This window comes from Microcaecilia unicolor, chromosome 1 (genome assembly GCF_901765095.1).
Source record: "Microcaecilia unicolor chromosome 1, aMicUni1.1, whole genome shotgun sequence".
Lineage (NCBI taxonomy): Eukaryota > Metazoa > Chordata > Amphibia > Gymnophiona > Siphonopidae > Microcaecilia > Microcaecilia unicolor.
In genome coordinates, this window is record NC_044031.1 from 508,913,985 (window position 1) to 508,930,978 (window position 16,994).

A 16,994-nucleotide genomic window follows, 5' to 3' on the forward strand; every position below is an offset into this window, starting at 1 on the left:
TACACAGAAAGGAGAATATATAAGATCAGTGGCGTAGCCAGACAGCCAATTTTGGGTGGGCCTGAGCCCAAAGTGGGTGGGCACAAAATTTTCTCTCTGTCCCGCTTCCTTCCTCCCCCTATTCTCCACCTCTCCCCCAGCACCTCCCAACTCAAAATAGAAAGAAGAAACACTTTAGCTCATGAGGATCCCCAAGCACTATCAGCTGATTTCCTCTGAAGAACTCCATTTTACCAAGCTTGGCAGGCTGCTTGAGCTACTGATGTTGACACCCCAGGCATGCTTAGTTATTGGTGACTCGAGGATGTGAAGCGCTGCGTACGACTGGTAGCGCTATAGAAATAATTTATAGTAGTAGTAGTTACCGCCACCTGCTAAGCTTAGTAGAAGGAGGTTTTGGCTGCCGTCAGAGGAGCACCTCAGCTTATGGGGATTAGGGATCCCCTCCAGCCACAGCAAAGGTCAGGACTGGTGTTTGACATGCTAGGGCCCAGGGCAGAAAATAAACAAGGTCCCCCCCACAATTCCCTCTTCTCCCTTTCTCCCCTCCAATCTCCCCACCTGCCATTGCAATCACACCAACAGACCCTCACCAAATACAGAACAAGTGATCACAAATTAGAAATAAAAATATGTAGACAAAAATTGAACTGGGAACCTTGGCATATACTGCAGGTTCTAGGTCAGTTCGCACCTAGGACAATTACTACCTAAACAATTCCCACTGCTCCAGGGAGTACAATTCCCACCCTTAACAATCATGAAACATCACAGTCTTAAATTTATCTCTTTCCCTTTCCTCTTCCAGATAGTGGGGGGTTTTTTTTTTTTGGGGGGGGGGGGGGTATGCCCTCCCCCCTCCACACACACTCAAATATTACCTTTAACACGCCACACCACACCAAAAAAATTAAAATAAGCCAAAATGCAAATTAATACAGAGCATAAAATATTATATATAAAAACTTACACAAAATATTATATATAAAAACTTACACAAAATATTTCCAACACATCCACGACACGCAATGACACTCCTCATAAAAAAAATACGATGCATAAGAAACCCCCCCAGCAAAACATCAACACAAAAAGACAAAACTACATGCCAGTAAGAACTAGCCAGGAGGGAACATTTGACCTAGAAGGGAATTTTCCACCTTGGGGAAACGTCCTAGGAGGGAACTGTCCAAGCAGGAATTGGTGGCTGGCAACTAGCCGGATACCATACTGCAACAGTGGAGAAATAAAAATAGAAATATATGTCTTTTTCTACTGAACACAATAAAGTGACATCCACTATGCACATTTCTCAAGCTATCATATTTCAGTTAAGATTCAAAATAAAATGCCTTTTCTACCTTTGTTGTCTGGTCATTTTCTTTTTCCATCATGTTGATCCAGTTTCTCCTTTGAACTTTCCTATCTTTCTGCTATTTCTCCTTCAAGCAGCTTCTGTCCATTTGTCTTTTTCTCCTCTCTTGTTCCATTCCCTCACTTCACTTGCCTCTGACATATTGACCTTTCCATTTTAGCTCTTTCCTCTCTTTTTTTTTCTTTTCTGCTCTCTGTCCACCCAAATTTTATCCTAACCCCTTTTCCTTTGTTTTACTTTGCAGATACCTGTCAGATTTCCATTTTCTTTTCACCCACTAGTTCTCCTAGTCCCCATCTCTCTACTTCCCCAGCCATCCATTCCCTTCCATCTTCAATCTATTCCCCATTATTATTATTAACATTTGTATTTCTTTCCCCTGTAATCACCATCCTCCTCACGTTCATTTCCTTGCCACCCCCTTGGCCTCCCCCACATGGTGCCACATTTCCCAGTGTCTCTTTCCCTCCACCCTTCTAGCCCAGCATCTGCTCCCTCTCTTTTCCTCATCATTCACCCCCTCCCAGCATCTTCCTGTCACTTCTTTCTTTCCTCTTGCCCCCTCTCCCGTGATCCAGTGTGGCCAGGATCTCCCCCATTCCTTCCCTCATGCCCAGTACCCCCTCTCTCTATGACCCATCCCTCCCCATGGCAAGGATCTCATCCATTCCTTCCCTCATACAGCTTCAGCAGCGAACGAAGCAGCTCAGCAGAGAACGAAGTTGCAGCATCGGAAGATCCATGGCAGAGGAAATCAGCTGGGGATTCATTCTACTGCAGCGCGGGACCAGTCTCATATCTGCTAACAGCTTTGCAGCATCCCGACTCCAAGTCCCGCCCCTTAAGACACAAACGGCCTGTTTCCGATACAGAGAAACAGGCCGTTTGTGTCTTAAGGGGCGGGACTTGGAGTCGGGACGCTGCAAAGCTGTTAGCGGATATGAGGCTGGTCCCGCGCTGCAGTAGAATGAATCCCCAGCTGATTTCCTCTGCCATGGATCTTCCGATGCTGCAACTGCGTTCTCTGCTGAGCTGCTTCGTTCGCTGCTGAAGCTGCAACAACCAACGGAGGAGGGATAGTGGCTGCCTGGCTGGTTTTCTGCTGGGTGGGCCTGGGATGAAAATGGGTGGGCCCAGGCCCGCCCAGGCCCACCCGTGGCTACGCCCCTGTATAAGATGATCCAAAAATCTAACAAAGTTTGAAAGAAGACCCAACAACCACCAGCATGGTGAGGTGAAAAGGGTAATTAAAGCCAGGACATCTTTCAAGAAATGGAAGTCAGATTCAAATGAGGAAAACTGGAAAATGCATGAGCGCGGCCAAAAGTTTACCAAAGAGGTAAAACCTAATAAGTCAGTTTTCAAGTACATCTGAAGCAGAAGCCTGTGAAGAAGCTGGCTGAACCACTAGATGAACAAGTGGACAAAAGAGGCACTCAGGAAGGACAAGACCATAGCAGAAAAGCTAAATCAATACTTTGCAGTGGCATTTACTAAGGATGATATCTAGGAAATACCTACACTGGAAACAGTCGATGATGATGATTCAGAGGAATTGAAGGAGATCACTGTAAAACTGGAAGATATAAAAGAGCAAACTGACAAACTAAAGCACACCAAATCACTAAGAGCTACCCACTAAAATCAGCTATAGTACGTAAAGGTTAGAGGGAGGGAGATGAATAGCACACTGTTTATTTTTTTTTTTTTTTTGGGGGGGGGGGGGGTGTATTTATTTATTAATTAATAAATAAAAGGACTTCAGATTCGGGGAAAACTACATCAGTAAGCCCAACAACATCAGTGAGCCCAACAATGATGTTGAGCAAAATAGTAGCAGCTATTCTTAAAAACAAAATTACTGGCCACAGGCCAGACATGGCCTAATGGGAAGATCCATAATAGATGTATTTGGTCGCATTTCATCTATATCTTACCTGTGTTAAGGCAAAGCAAAAGGTGTGAACAAACATATGGATAAGGGTGAGCCAGTCCATATAGTGTAACTGAACTTATTCAAACCAAACTGGAGGCAGATCACACTGATACAAGGCTCAGGGCACTGAATTTGTGCCGGCATCAGCTAGCTCATTGGCAAAAGAAAGATATCTACAGAGATTCACTTGATATATTAAGGTGAAGATACTGGGAACTCAATGAACTTGATGTCTCAAGTAATCACTTCTGAAATTCTTCTGTCCAGCTCTGCCTCGATGAATGCTGATGACCTCACCATAGCAGGACAGTGGATGTCCTCCATGGTTCTTTCAATGTCACTGCTGAAGATACCAGATTAAGCCTCTGGAGATGGTGTCTGTACCTAGAGGCAAAGCTCACCTCCAGATGCAGTTGCTTAACATTGGGCACAACTTTTCTTTAGTGCTTCATAGCATCTATTTTAGGCTCAATACAGATTCCCTTTGCACTTTATTCAAACACCCTAAGCCTTGTCTCAAGGGTAGTAAGCTTTGATCCCTGTACCCTTTTTCATATCAAGAAGTCAAAAAGGTTGAAAGCCTGTTTGGCTCAGCCTAATCTGAGGTCAATGGTCAATGTGGCTCTGTGACCCTCAGGTCAAACCTTCAATATCAGTTTTGAGGAGTTGCCTTTACTTCATCAGCAAAAAAAAAAAAAAAAAAAAAAAAAAGCTTGAAACTCATTTTTCAAATTCAAGCCATCCTGGGTAACATCTTTGTCCCAAACATTTGTAGCAAGCTTTATGATGGTCTGTTAAAGATATCTATTTACACCTGGGCCAAGTTTTGAAACAATTGGCCTACTTCTCAGATCTACTGACAAGACAAACAGAGTGAAATTTTTCTTTTAAAAAAAGTGGTCAAAGATATAAAACAAATTCAACCATGCTGCCTCCTAGTGCAGCCAAATGAACAAAAACAGCAGACCAATGTAATAGGAAAGAAAGAAAGAAAAAACCTAATTTGGGCAATCTAGAGAAAATTCGACAAACATGTAGGGCTAGAAAGAGAAAGAATATGTCTGGCAAAATGAGAAGGTTTATGCCACTGAAAAGCATAACTGCTATGTATGGACAATGAAAGGTCTTTTTCTTTCTGAAAAAGCTTTGGAAGAAGTCGCTCACTTTCAAATGCAATCAGGTGACCCATATGCAACTCTCAACTTCTAGTGAAAAGAAAATCCATGCCCTCTTCCTTGCAATGAACAGCTTCAACTGCATCAGCAGTTATGACAGAACAGATTTCTAGTCTCAATAATTCCTGGTAACCAAAAGGTCAGAAAACTGTCTGAGAACTAAGCTGAAGGATTTCCATCTTCTCCTCTGACAACCCTGAACACCTAAGCATTTGTGTCAATTAGGGTTTAAACAGTTTATAAAAACCTCAGCCTGGAAAGTCTTGCCAAATGTTCCTTAGGACATCAGTATGACTGGTGGACCCAGTCAATAACCCAAACCAGTCTTTGGCTGGGTGACAATATGAGACCTGTTTAAGAGGCACTGGGCCAGAACATGGTTTAAGGGTTTTTAAATCAATGGTCATACAGATAAATGAAGTGGACTAGCAGGATGTTTCATCCACTGAATAAGGCTCAGCGGGCCTCTCTGTGATTGGGTTTTCTCTATACTCAAACTTTACCTAGGACCTGATCCAGGCAACACCAGAAAGAATTCTTTCACTGACAATTTGAGATGTGACAGATTCAAACCACTATCTGTACAATGGCTCTACAAAGTTCAAATCTAATTATAATGAGCAAGTCCAGATCGAAAAGTGAAATTATGTTTAAGTATGCTTGCTCCAAGACAGCTGGTTCATTAGCTTTTCAGTTATTCTGACTGAGAACTAAGCTATGCCAAATTAATATTACAGAAAGGATATTTATAGCAAGTAGAAAAAGTCTCTCTCTGCATTAGTTTAGGATAAAGACTTCATACAACATTAAGCCCAAGAAAGATAACTTCTCTAGAGAAACCTTATCAGCTCAGCACCTCAGTTAATAAATACTGATTACATGAAGCCTGAAAATTGACAAGCCAGAGGTGACTCCAGAAAAGAGGAGTGACATCCAGGTTGTTCTAACAATCTCCCAGGGCATTTAGAAAGCCTGTGCTAGGAGCCTGCTGTACCAGAGTGGAAGATTCCAGTCTTTCAGGAGCTGTGCAGAATTGCACTGAGCCCTAGACATCCCTTTAGTTATTAATTCTAGGAAGAGATACAAACATTTATTTTGGCAAAAAAACACATATATTCTAGTAGAGAAGAGTCAAAGTTTCAGTATGTCTTATTTCACCATTCCAAAATTCAGCCCTTTTCTTTATTGAAAAAAAAAATACAGGAGCTACTTTTCTACCTCATTTGATACCCAAGTGTGAGAATCACTTTATATGCCAAATAAAAACTATCTGGCCGATATTCAGCTGGCAGAAGTCAGTGGTTTTTTTGGGAGGTTTTTTTTTAAATGCTGCCTATCACCAGCTAGATTAGCCCTAGATATTCAGTACCAGGCCATGTCCAGGCACCAGCACTGAATATCCAGGTCTAAATAAAAGGGCCTTAGCTGCCGGAGCTTATGCGGGTCTCAGTCAATATTCAGCTGGGGCCCGCATAATACAGTAAAGGTTAAGGTTAACTGGGTTAGAAATGCAGGGCCCTACACTGAATATCGGTCTTTTTGTGGTATTCTAAGCCTCCTGAAAAAGTCCCCTTATCCTTCCTTCCCCCTCCCACAGCCAGCACAAGACACAACCCACTCCCCCCCTCCAGGAATGTCTCCCCAACCCCCAACTCCCCCAGGTCCAGATAGGCCCCTCAGGTCTACCCGATACCCCTGGAGGTCCAAGTGGGGGAGATGAGGGCAGGAGTAAGCAGGCTTTGTTCCTGCCCCGTCTCCCCCACTTGGACCACCAGGGATATCAGGTAGTCCCGGGAGGAGGGGGCGGGGGGAAGCGTCTCTCACTGGACGGTGGAAGGGAAGGGTGGAGGGGGAAGGAAAGAGGAGGGAGGGGCTTTTTCAGGGTCAGGAGGAGGATCAAGAGGGCTTCAAAAAAATTTTAAAAAGTTATGCAGGGCCTGGCTGATATTCAGTGCCAGGGACCAGCATGCCTAACCCAGGTAAGTTAGGATAGCTTTTTAGCTGTCCTAACTTGGCTGGGTTATCTACGCAGGTCCCAGCACTGAATATTGCTGGCACCCACATAAATCGCCAGCTCCTCCCCAGTGCCACCCCTTGCACCCCTCTGACTTGTGCACTTTTAGCATGGGCAGTCAGATGAAATTCAGTGGCACAATGCTAATAAATATCAGAGGTTGAGTGACTCACTGCAATTTAATCAGGCTGGAGCCTATCCTGCCTGCTTAACTTGCTCTGAATATCGGTCCTGTATATATGACTTTCAGGAAAATCTTGTTAGCATTTAGGAGTTAAAGCAGTGAAAACATTTGGTATTGCAAAACATGCTACAAGAGATGTGGGTTTTTTGAAAACTTTTGAATTGAAAAAAGTATTCCGAGATAGTATTTCTTTTTTATTTCAAATTTGCATAAAAATGCAAAAAGATGTTCTCAAAAATCTTTACTACACATATTTTCTTTGAAGCCTCAAATAGATTTATGATCTTCATGTTATCTCAAATGTTTTCAAGTAGCCAAATAAAAGAACTAAAGGGGAGGAGTCGGGAAGGTGGGGAAATCAACAGAGACAAGTAATGTGGTTTAAATGTCAACATAAAAATATTCAAAGCTTAAAACTGTCAAGCTTATTTACTATTGCACTGACATCTATTTATCGTTACTAATGAATTTCATAAAACAGTGAATCTTCTAGTTTGGAATTTTTTTGCTTCTACATCTCCGCTTGCTACTGAAATCAAATATCAGCTACCACAAGGCCTAGACATTGCTTCAATTATTATTACTGGGAAATAAACAGGAATATTAACACTAAGGAATATATAAGAAGACAATTATAAATCCTTTAGAAAACCTAGCTTTACAGTGTACTAATACTTAAGCAAACACTAATCCTGGGAAAAAAAAAAGAAAATAGTCTCAGTAACTAGGTCTCACTGCATAAAATGGGACCAGCTATAAACAATTCATGTTAGCACACACTAATGTGGTAGCATGCTGTAGTAAAACTAGCCCTTACAAATAGAAAATGAACTTACGGATGAAACCCGCTTTCTTCTGACTTCATTTTCAGCTGACATGAGTAGTAATTCAAGTTCCTTTATTCTAGTTTCTTTATCAGGATCATCAACAAAAGGTTGCTGCATTGTTAAAAGAACAAGGGGGGGGGGGGGAAGAATACGTTAAAATAATCAAAAAACTATAAAGCTGTTAAAATGACTATATGTTGAGAGTAAACAAAGATATATATTGTAGAGGAATATATTCGAGTTATTCCCCAAGTTTTCCACGTCATCACTGTGACCCCTGACGCAGGTGCTAGTCACCGAAACACTGCCCGTGTCGGGTCTTTTTGTCAAGGCTCATTCATTAAAGAACTGTGTTCCATTTTTAAAGGCCCGTGGTGCGGTTTTTTTTGTTTTGAGAGTAAACAAAGGCCATGTTTACTAGAGGTAGCGTGTGCTGCTACCCTACTCACAGAATAACATGGGCACGACAGCTCATACTAACACTTCATAAACATGGTTCTAAATAACTAATCAAGTATGCTACAATATTACACTATGAATACATATAACGGAAACTGTGCATATCTGTAATGATAATTATCACAGAAAAAAAGGCCACATTTTTGGTTTATTGGTACCACAGAGAAGTGTGCCTTTAAGACCTCATCAGGGGAGTTATGTTTAGTATACTTGTATTCCACACAACCATCAGTTCTGGGCAGATTACAGAAAAAAATATTTCAACAGATTCTTCACATAATGGATATCTAACATGCAAACTTCAAAATATATCTGTCCTAGACGCTAATACTAAACCCCAGCTTTCACCCGTAACCACCTCATTATATAGTCAAATAGTTTGTAAAAAGCCATGTTTTAAGAAAATAAAACGTGTCAAATTTCCTAGAAGAGCGTTTCATAATTCAGTCCCTTTACCCAATAAAGTAAAGATATTTACCTGTAGCAGGTATTGTTCGAAGACAGCAGACTTTATATTCTCACAATTGGGTAACGCGATCCCGCACTGTCTGGTCCAGAGCTCCTTACAAGCTTTAAGAGAGAGCTTTTGTGGAGCTCAAGACATACTTCACCACATATGCACGAGTGTCATCCCACCCACCGAAACAGAACGGTACTGCAGTTAAATACTACAGCAAGAAAAAGTAAAAATAGGAGACAACTCCAAGGGGAAGTGGGAGGGATTGTGAGAATATAAGGCCTGCTGTTCTTAGAGAATACCTGCTTCAGGTAAGCATCTTTGCTTTCTCTGAAGACAAACAGGCCATAAATCTCACAATTAGGGTATCCCTAGCATCCAGGCTCACCAAAAACAAAAACCCATTGGTCAATTGGGCCTCGTAACGAATACGCAGATTAACCTGAAAACTATATACAAACTGAAAATGCAGCCTGGAACACAATAAAACGAGCCTAGGGAGTGGAGTTCGATTCTAGACCCCAAACAGATTCTACAACACTGTCTGCCCAAACTGAATGTCATGTCTGGTATCCTGCTCAAGGCAGTAATGGTATGAATGTGTGGACTGAAGACTATGACGCAGCCATGATTCTGACATTACAAACCTTGACATGACTCTCCAGGGTCAGCCCAGCCTGGGCATAAGTGAAAGAAATCCAATCTGCCAGCCAATTGGAGATGGTGTGTTTCCCGATGGCGAACCCCATCCTGTTGGGATCAAAGGAAACAAAAAGTTGGGTGAACCGTCTGTGGGGCCTAGTCCACTCCATGTAATAAGACAATGCTCTCTTGCAGTCCAAAGTGTGCAAGGCGCTCTCGACAGGATGGGCAATACAATCACCTGGTTCATATGGAACTCCGACACAACCTTTGGTAGGAACTTAGGGTGCATGCGGAGGACTACTCTGTTGTGATGAAACTTAGTATAGGGTGCATCCACTACTAGTGCCTGAAGCTCACTGACCCTACGAGCTGAAGTAAAAGCCACCAAGAACATGACCTTCAAGATCAAGTACTTCAGATGGCAGGAATTCAGCAGCTAAAATGGAGCTTTCATTAGCTGAGTGAGAACAACGCTGAGGTCCCATGACACAGGTGGAGGTTTGACAGGGGACTTTCACAAAAGCAAACCTCTCATGAAGGGAACAACTAGAGGCTGTCCCAGAGATGGGCTTACACTCTACACGTTGATAAGCACTAATTGCACTGAGGAGAACCCTTACTGCGTTGGTTTTAAGACCAGATTCAAAGGTATAGAAGGTATTCAAGCAGGGTCTGTGAAGGGCAAAAAAAAGGGGGAAAGGGAAATGGGACTTGATATACTGCCTTTCTGAGTTGTTTTTTTTTTTTTTTGCAACTACATTCAAAGCGGTTTACATATATTCAGGTACTTACTTTGTACCAGGGGCAATGGAGGGTTAAGTGACTTGCCCAGAGTCACAAGGAGCTGCAGTGGGAATCGAACTCAGTTCCCCAGGATCAAAGTCCACTGCACTAACCACTAGGCTACACCTCCACTTAAAAGAGTAACACCTCTAAGTGGAATCCTTCCTGGAAGCCAACAAGACCTGGGAGACACCCTCTGAAAGACCCAACGAAGCAAATTCTAGGCTCTCAACATCCAGGCCGTGAGAACCAGAGACTGGAGGTTGAGATGTAGAAGTGACTCTTGTTCTGCGTGATGAGGGTCAGAAAACACTCCAAAAAATGTCTATCTTCTAATGTAATTCCACCATTCATGAAGTATTGAAAGCCACATTGAGGCTGCAAAGAGGTGGGAAAATGTGGGATACAAATGCAATAAATAAATAAATCTCCATGGTTCTTCAGAGGATAACTCCAGAATTAGAGGGAACCAGGTTAGTAAGACGCGATTAGAATCATGGTCCCACAGTCTTGCTTTAGTTTAAGCAAAGTTTTCCCCACAAGAGGAATGGGAGGATACGCATACAGAAGACATGTCCCCCAATGAAGGAGGAAGGCATCCAACGTTAGTCTGCTGTGGGCCTGGAGTCCTGTACAGAACTGAGGGACTTTGCGAATCATGTGAGTGGCAAAGAGATCTACCAAGGGGGTGCCCCACGCTCGGAAGATCTTCCAGGCAATGTCCATTTTGCGAGATCACTTGTATGGTTGCATAATCCTGCTTAGCCTGTCAGCCAGACTACTGTTTTTGCCCGCCAGGTAAGTGGCTTGGAGGAACATGCCATGCCAGCAAGCCAATAGCCACATCCGAATGGCCTTCTGACACAGAGAGTGTGATCCGGTGTCCCATTGTTGGTGAAATACGTACAATTTGGTGAGACAGCCCATCTCTGAAAGCCTTTAGAGAGTTCCAGATCAAGGGCTCCAATGAATTCCAATTGTTGGGCAAGACAAAGATGGGACTGGATGGGAACCCTAGCAGCTCAAGCACCCAAATAGACCTCCGCATAGAATCCCGAGCACCGTCCTCTGACGTGCTCTTCACCAGCCAATCGTTGAGATAAAGGAACACATGGACTCCATTGTCTGTGTAGCAACGCTGCAACTACCACAAGATATTTGGTAAAGACCCTGGGAGCTGACGCGAGGCACAAGGTACTGGAAGTGAGGTGCTCCCAGCCGAAATCGCAGATACTTCCAGTGAGCTGGAAGTATCGGGATGTGTGTATAAGCATCTTTTAAGTCCAGAGAGCATGGCCAATCGTTTTCCTGAATCACTGGGAGAAGGTTGCCCAGGGAAACTATCCTGAACCTTTCTTTGACCAGTAATTTGTTCAGGGCCCTTAGCACTATGATGGGACACATCCCCTCAGTCTTCTTTTGCACGAGGAAGTACCGGGAATAGAATCCCCACCATTCCTCCCCTGGTGGAATGGGCTCAACCGCATGGGCCTTTAGAAGGGCTGAGAGTTCCTCTGCAAGTACCTGCTCATGTTCAGAGCTGAAGAAATGCGCTCTTGGTGGGCAGTTTGTGATGCCAATTTAGGGCATATCCGAAACTGACTATTTGGAAAAACCACTGATCGGAGATTATAAGAGGCCACCTTTCAGCCTCCCCCCCCCACCCCAAACCAGTAAGTCGTCTGGGACAGATACTTTGACAGCAGCTATGCTCTGCTGGAGCCAGTCAAAAGCTCATCCCTGGATCTGACTGGGGAGCAGTAGCAGGGGCCTTAGGACCAAGCTGTTGATGAGAACGAGGGAGCTGGGGCTGAGCCTGAGCACAGGCTGGTGAAATGAAGTGGTACACCTACATCTGATAGTAGTAGGCATCCCTTCTCAACTTGCTAAAAATCCTCCTAGATGAGGAGGCTCATACAGAAGGCATCCGGCGGGAGAGAAGAGATGGTATTAGTACGTTTCTTGATTTGGGCAGCGACCTCCTCAACCTTCTATCCAAAAAGTACCCCCCCCCCTTCGGCATGAGACATCTGCCAACCTCTGCTGAACCACAGGTTCCAAATCAGAAACATACAGCCATAACAGTCTGTACATTGCTATACTTTGGGCAGACATCCTGGATGCCATATCAAAAGTGTTGTATGCGCCCTTGGCCAAGAATTTATGACACGTCTTCTGCTTCTTGGCCAACTTGTGCAGTGACTAGGCCTGCTCTGGTGGGAGAGAGTCAGAAAAGTCTAGCAGCCTGTGTCCGAGTCCCATAAGTAAGTGCTCGTGAAGAGCTGGTATGACTGAATGAGTGACAAGCATAGAGACCTGGAACATCTTCCTCCCAAAAGAGTCCAAGGTTCTAGCTTCTCTGCCTGGAGGCGCTGAAGCATAGTCTCTAGAACTTGTAGCTCTTTTGATAGCAGATTCCACCACCATGGAAGGGGCAGAAGGGGCTTATCAAATCAAGGTGTGCTGTGGATCCTGGGTAGGACAGGGACTGACAGAAGGGAATCCTAATTCTGAAGGAGAACCTCCTGGAGTTCCTCACAGGGAGGGATAGTCACAGCCTCCCTAGGAGGAGACTCATAATCCAGGACCACAAGCATCTTGGCCCTGGGCTCATCCTCCACCTCTAAAGGAAATGGAATGGCCTCAGCCATTTCATTCACAAAAGAGGGAAAAGAAAGGCTCTCCGGAGGAGATCGTCTCCTTTCCAGTGGAAGGGAGGGTTCAGAAGGAATGCCATAGGACTCATCCTCTGAAAAGTATTGTGGATCCTCCTTCAACTCCCATGAGCGCTCCTCATCAGTATCAGGCTAAACCTCCTCATGGGAGAGCTGAGACCAAGCCTGCCTCGACTTGGAGAAACCATGTGCTTAAGAAGGGCATTGAGGAGTCAGCTTCCGCCTCGATTCTGGAAAAGCTCCCTCCACCGGAAGTCGAGGGAGTGCCGCCCTGGGTGGCAGTTGACACCGGAGCTGCACATGACACTGGCGTCGGAGGCTGCACCTCAGGCTGAGGGCCAAGCAGGGCCGCAACGGGAGGCAGGGTATGCACAAGCACCCCCAATGCCGATATACACCGTTACAAGAGGCCATCCAGAAGCTCAGAAAGCAAGGCCTGGATGCGCTCTTCGAGGGCCGACACTGGGAAAGGCTGTGGTGCTGGCTCAGCGATAGGCTGCAGAACTGGCGGGGTTGAGATGGGAACGGGGTCCTGGCCACTGGGAGACCGAAGCATCGGCACCTCCTGAATAGAGGAGGAGTAGTCCTCCCAGCGCAGACATTTATCAGGTGCCAAATCCCTCGACATCCCAGAGCTCATGGCACTGTGCGTCGAGGATGATAGATGCCGATGCTTCTTGGCCTTCGCCCGAAGCTCGACATCGAGGCTCCTCACTGCCGACGAGGACATCGTCAAATCCTCACGTAGGCTTGGGGTCAGGTCTGATGCTGGACAGTACCGGGGACCCTGCACAGTAGTCGGCATTGAGACAAGTGGAGACCCACTCTGCACCACTTCTCCCAATGTCAACAGGTCTAGCAGCAGCCATACGTACCGACGCTCCCAATGCCCTTTCATTAATTTAACTATTAATGGATGAACTGAAACTGACTTATTAACTTTAGAATGAAAAGCACTGATGGCGCTCAAATATACTGAGTTAGTTTTCAGTACAGAATCCAAGACATGGAGGAGGTACTCTATAAGGGAAGGCATGTAGTAGGGTTGAGCGATCTAGCTGAACACCAGAAAGGGAATCTTTTCCACTTTACACAGTAACAATTTCTTGTGGATGGTTTCCTACAGGCAAGGAGTATTCTAGAGACTGAGTGAGGAGGGTTCAACAATTGCAAATCTATATCATCAGGTCCAAAGACGTCACGGCCAGAAAGCAAGAGTCTGAATGAAGGAGAGTTCCCTCACTTTGTGTTATTAGGATCGAAAAAGGATCTAATCTGAATGGATCCCTGGATGATAATTCTGGGAGAAGAGGGAACCAGATTTGATTAGGCCAGTAGGGAGCAATTAGAATCATGGTCCCTTGGTCTTGGCACAGTTTGAAAAGAGTTTTCCCTATGACAGGGAGTAGGGGAAAAGCGTATAGAAGATCCATCCCCCAGTGGAGCACTAAGGCATCTGGGGCTATACAGCTGGGAGCGTTAAGTTTGGAAAGAAGGGAAACTTGTTGTTCTGAGAGACAAAAAGGTGCTGAGAGACCATTCGTAAGGTTGGACTCTGCTCAGTTTGTCTGTTACATCATTCTGTTTGCTCGCTTGATAAACAGCTCTTATAAAGATGTTTCAAGAAGCAACCCAAGTCCAAATGTGAATTGCTTGTTGACAGAGGAGGTAAGAACTAATTCCTCCTTGTTTGTCTGTGCAAATTAGTATAACCTGATTCCGGAAGGTTTGATAGCGTTCCAAACAGCTTGCAATTCCAGGATACTGATATGTCATCGTCGTCATTCTCTTGATGAGCAAGAACCCTGTGTATGGAGACCATTGAGATGAGCTCCCCATCCCGTCACAGAAGCATCTGTGGTGAGATGGAGGGGCTGGAACAGAAGGCCTCAGGTGAGATTGTGGGACACCGTCCACCACTGTAGAAAGTGGTGTAGGTGTGGAGTTATTTGAATTTGAGCAGATAGAAATCCCGTGGCTTGAGACCATTGAGAGGAAAGTGTCCACAGAGGAATTCGCAAGTAAAGACGAGCCAATGCGTTACATGGACTGTTGAAGCAAAGAGACTGAGAAGGCGAAGCATCTGACAAGCAGATATGCGAGTCAACTGGGATACCCCGAGTTGTATTGAGGAGAGCCCCTATGAACTTTAAGGTCTGAAGATGTGATTTGAGTTAGCTAATGATAAATCCGAAGAGTTCTAAGAGTTGCAGCTACCACTACTAGACACTTTATGAAGACTGAAGGAGCTGAGGACAAGCCAAATGGTAAGACCTTGTATTGATAGTGCAGAGTTCCACAGTGGAAGCAGAGGAATTTCCTGTGTGCAGGGAGAATAGATATGTGGGAATATGCCTCCTTGAGGTCTAGAGAGCAAAAAGAATACCATATGAAACTTCTGTTTGAGGAGAAACTTGTTCAGATCTCGTAGATTGAGAATTGGACATACTCCTATCTTTTTCGGAATGAGAAAATATCTGGAGTACAACCCTCGACCCTGGTCTTGCAGAGGAACTGGTTCTATTTCATTCTGCTGGAGGAGGGCAGAGAGCTCCTCTCAAAGTAATTTCATTTGGAGTGAGTTGAAATAAGACTCTCTTGGTGGATGATCGAGGGGTTTTTTTTGCCAACGCAGAGTGTAGCCATGCTGAATGGTGTATAGGACCCATCGGTCAGAGGTTATGAGAGAACCCCTTTGCTGGAAGAGAATGTGCCTCCCTCCAACAGGTACATTGCTTGGCACAGACAGCTGTATGGTGGCAAAGCTCTCTAGGAAGGAGTCAAAAATTAGGTTGTTGCTTAGACTGAGAGAGTGTCTGGGGTTTTTGTCCACGCTGCTGTCTTGGACGTGAGCACTGGGGCGTAGTCCATTGAGGTGAAAAAGTAGGTGTGTAATGATGCTTAGATATATAGTAGCTGGAGTGTCGATATCTGTCAGGAAATCTTCTAGTAGTAGACGTTTGAGGCCTAGACAGAGTCTTTATTGTATCTGTATGTTTTTTTTAATTAGGTCAGCCACAGCCTTGACTTAGTCACTAAACAAGTTTTCTCCACAACAAAGGACATCTCCTAGATGCTCTAGGATAGCAGATTCAAAGTCGTAGATCCTAAGCAAGGACAACTGGCACACTGCCAGTGCTAAGGCAGAGATATGTAAAGATACATCAAAGGCATCAAAGGTTTGCCTCACAAGATATTTATGACAGTCCAGAAGTTTTCTGTGTAGCTTATGGAATTCCTCTTGTCAGAAGGAAGGAATTCTGCACTTTGTATTGGAGATTATAAGTAAATGGTGGAACAAAGTTGATAATCCAAGATGCAATTGGCAGCATTGAGGCTTGAAAGGTTTTTCTGCAAGAGTCTGCCAGTTGATGTGATATATCTGGATTATCAGCAAGCTTTTGACAAAGTTCCCCAATTAAAAAGGCATGGAATAGGAGGCAATGTCCTTCTGTGGATTAGGAATTGATTTATTAGATAGAAAATAGAGAGTAGGGTTAAATGGCCATTTTTTTTTTTCAAGAGGAGGGTGAATGATGGAGTGCCGCAGGGATCTGTACTGGGACCGGTGCTACTTAATATATTTATAAATGATCTGGAAAACAGAATAATGAGTTATGTGATTAAATTTGCAGATGGCACAAAACTATTCAAAGTTGCCAAAACACATGTGGACTGTGAAAAATTGCAGAAAGACCTTAGGAAACTGGAAGACTGGGCATTTAAATGGCAGATGAAATTTAATGTGGACAAATGCAAAGTGATGTACATTGGGAAGAATAACCCAAAATCATAGTTACCTGATGCTAGGGTCCACATTAGGAGTCAGCACTCAAGAAAAAGATCTAGGTGTCATTGTAGACAATATGCTGAAATCTTCTGCTCAGTGTGCAGTGGCAGCCAAAAAGCACACAGGATGCTAGGAATTATTAGGAAAGGGATGCAAAATAAGACCAAGAATATTATAATGCTTCTGTATCGCTCCATGGTGTGACCTCACCTTGAGTACTGCATTCAATTCTGGTCACTGTATCTAAAAAAAAAAAAAAAGATACAGCAGAATTAGAAAAGGTTCAAAGAACAGCGACCAAAATGATAAACGGGATGAACTCATCCCATATGAGGAAAGGCTAAAGAGGTTAGGGCTCTTCAGCTTGGAAAAGAGATGGCTGAAGGGGGATATGATTGAGGTCTATAAAATCCTGACTGGTATAGAATGGGTAGAAGTGAATCGATTTTTCACTCTTTCAAAAAGTACAAAGACCAGGGGACACTTAATGAAATTACATGGAAATACTTTTAAAACAAATAGAAGGAAATATTTTTTCATTCAAAGAATAGCTAAGCTCTGGAACTTGCTGCCAGAGGATGTGGTAACAGCAATTAGCATATCTGGGTTCCTGGTGGAAAAGTTCATAGTCTGTTATTAAGATGGGTATGAGGGAAGACACTGCTTGCCCCAGG

General features: G+C 44.1%; 1 protein-coding gene across 3 annotated transcripts in view; it reads right to left on the bottom strand.

The window, feature by feature from the left end:
• Positions 1-16,994, bottom strand: part of MYBL1 (MYB proto-oncogene like 1) — a 300,163-nt gene that overhangs the window by 90,792 nt on the left and 192,377 nt on the right. For all 3 annotated transcript variants that reach the window (XM_030190161.1, XM_030190160.1, XM_030190159.1), the window contains exon 8: positions 7,521-7,622. In XM_030190161.1, the coding sequence (XP_030046021.1) occupies positions 7,521-7,622 (102 nt within the window). The remainder of the gene's footprint in view (positions 1-7,520; positions 7,623-16,994) is intronic.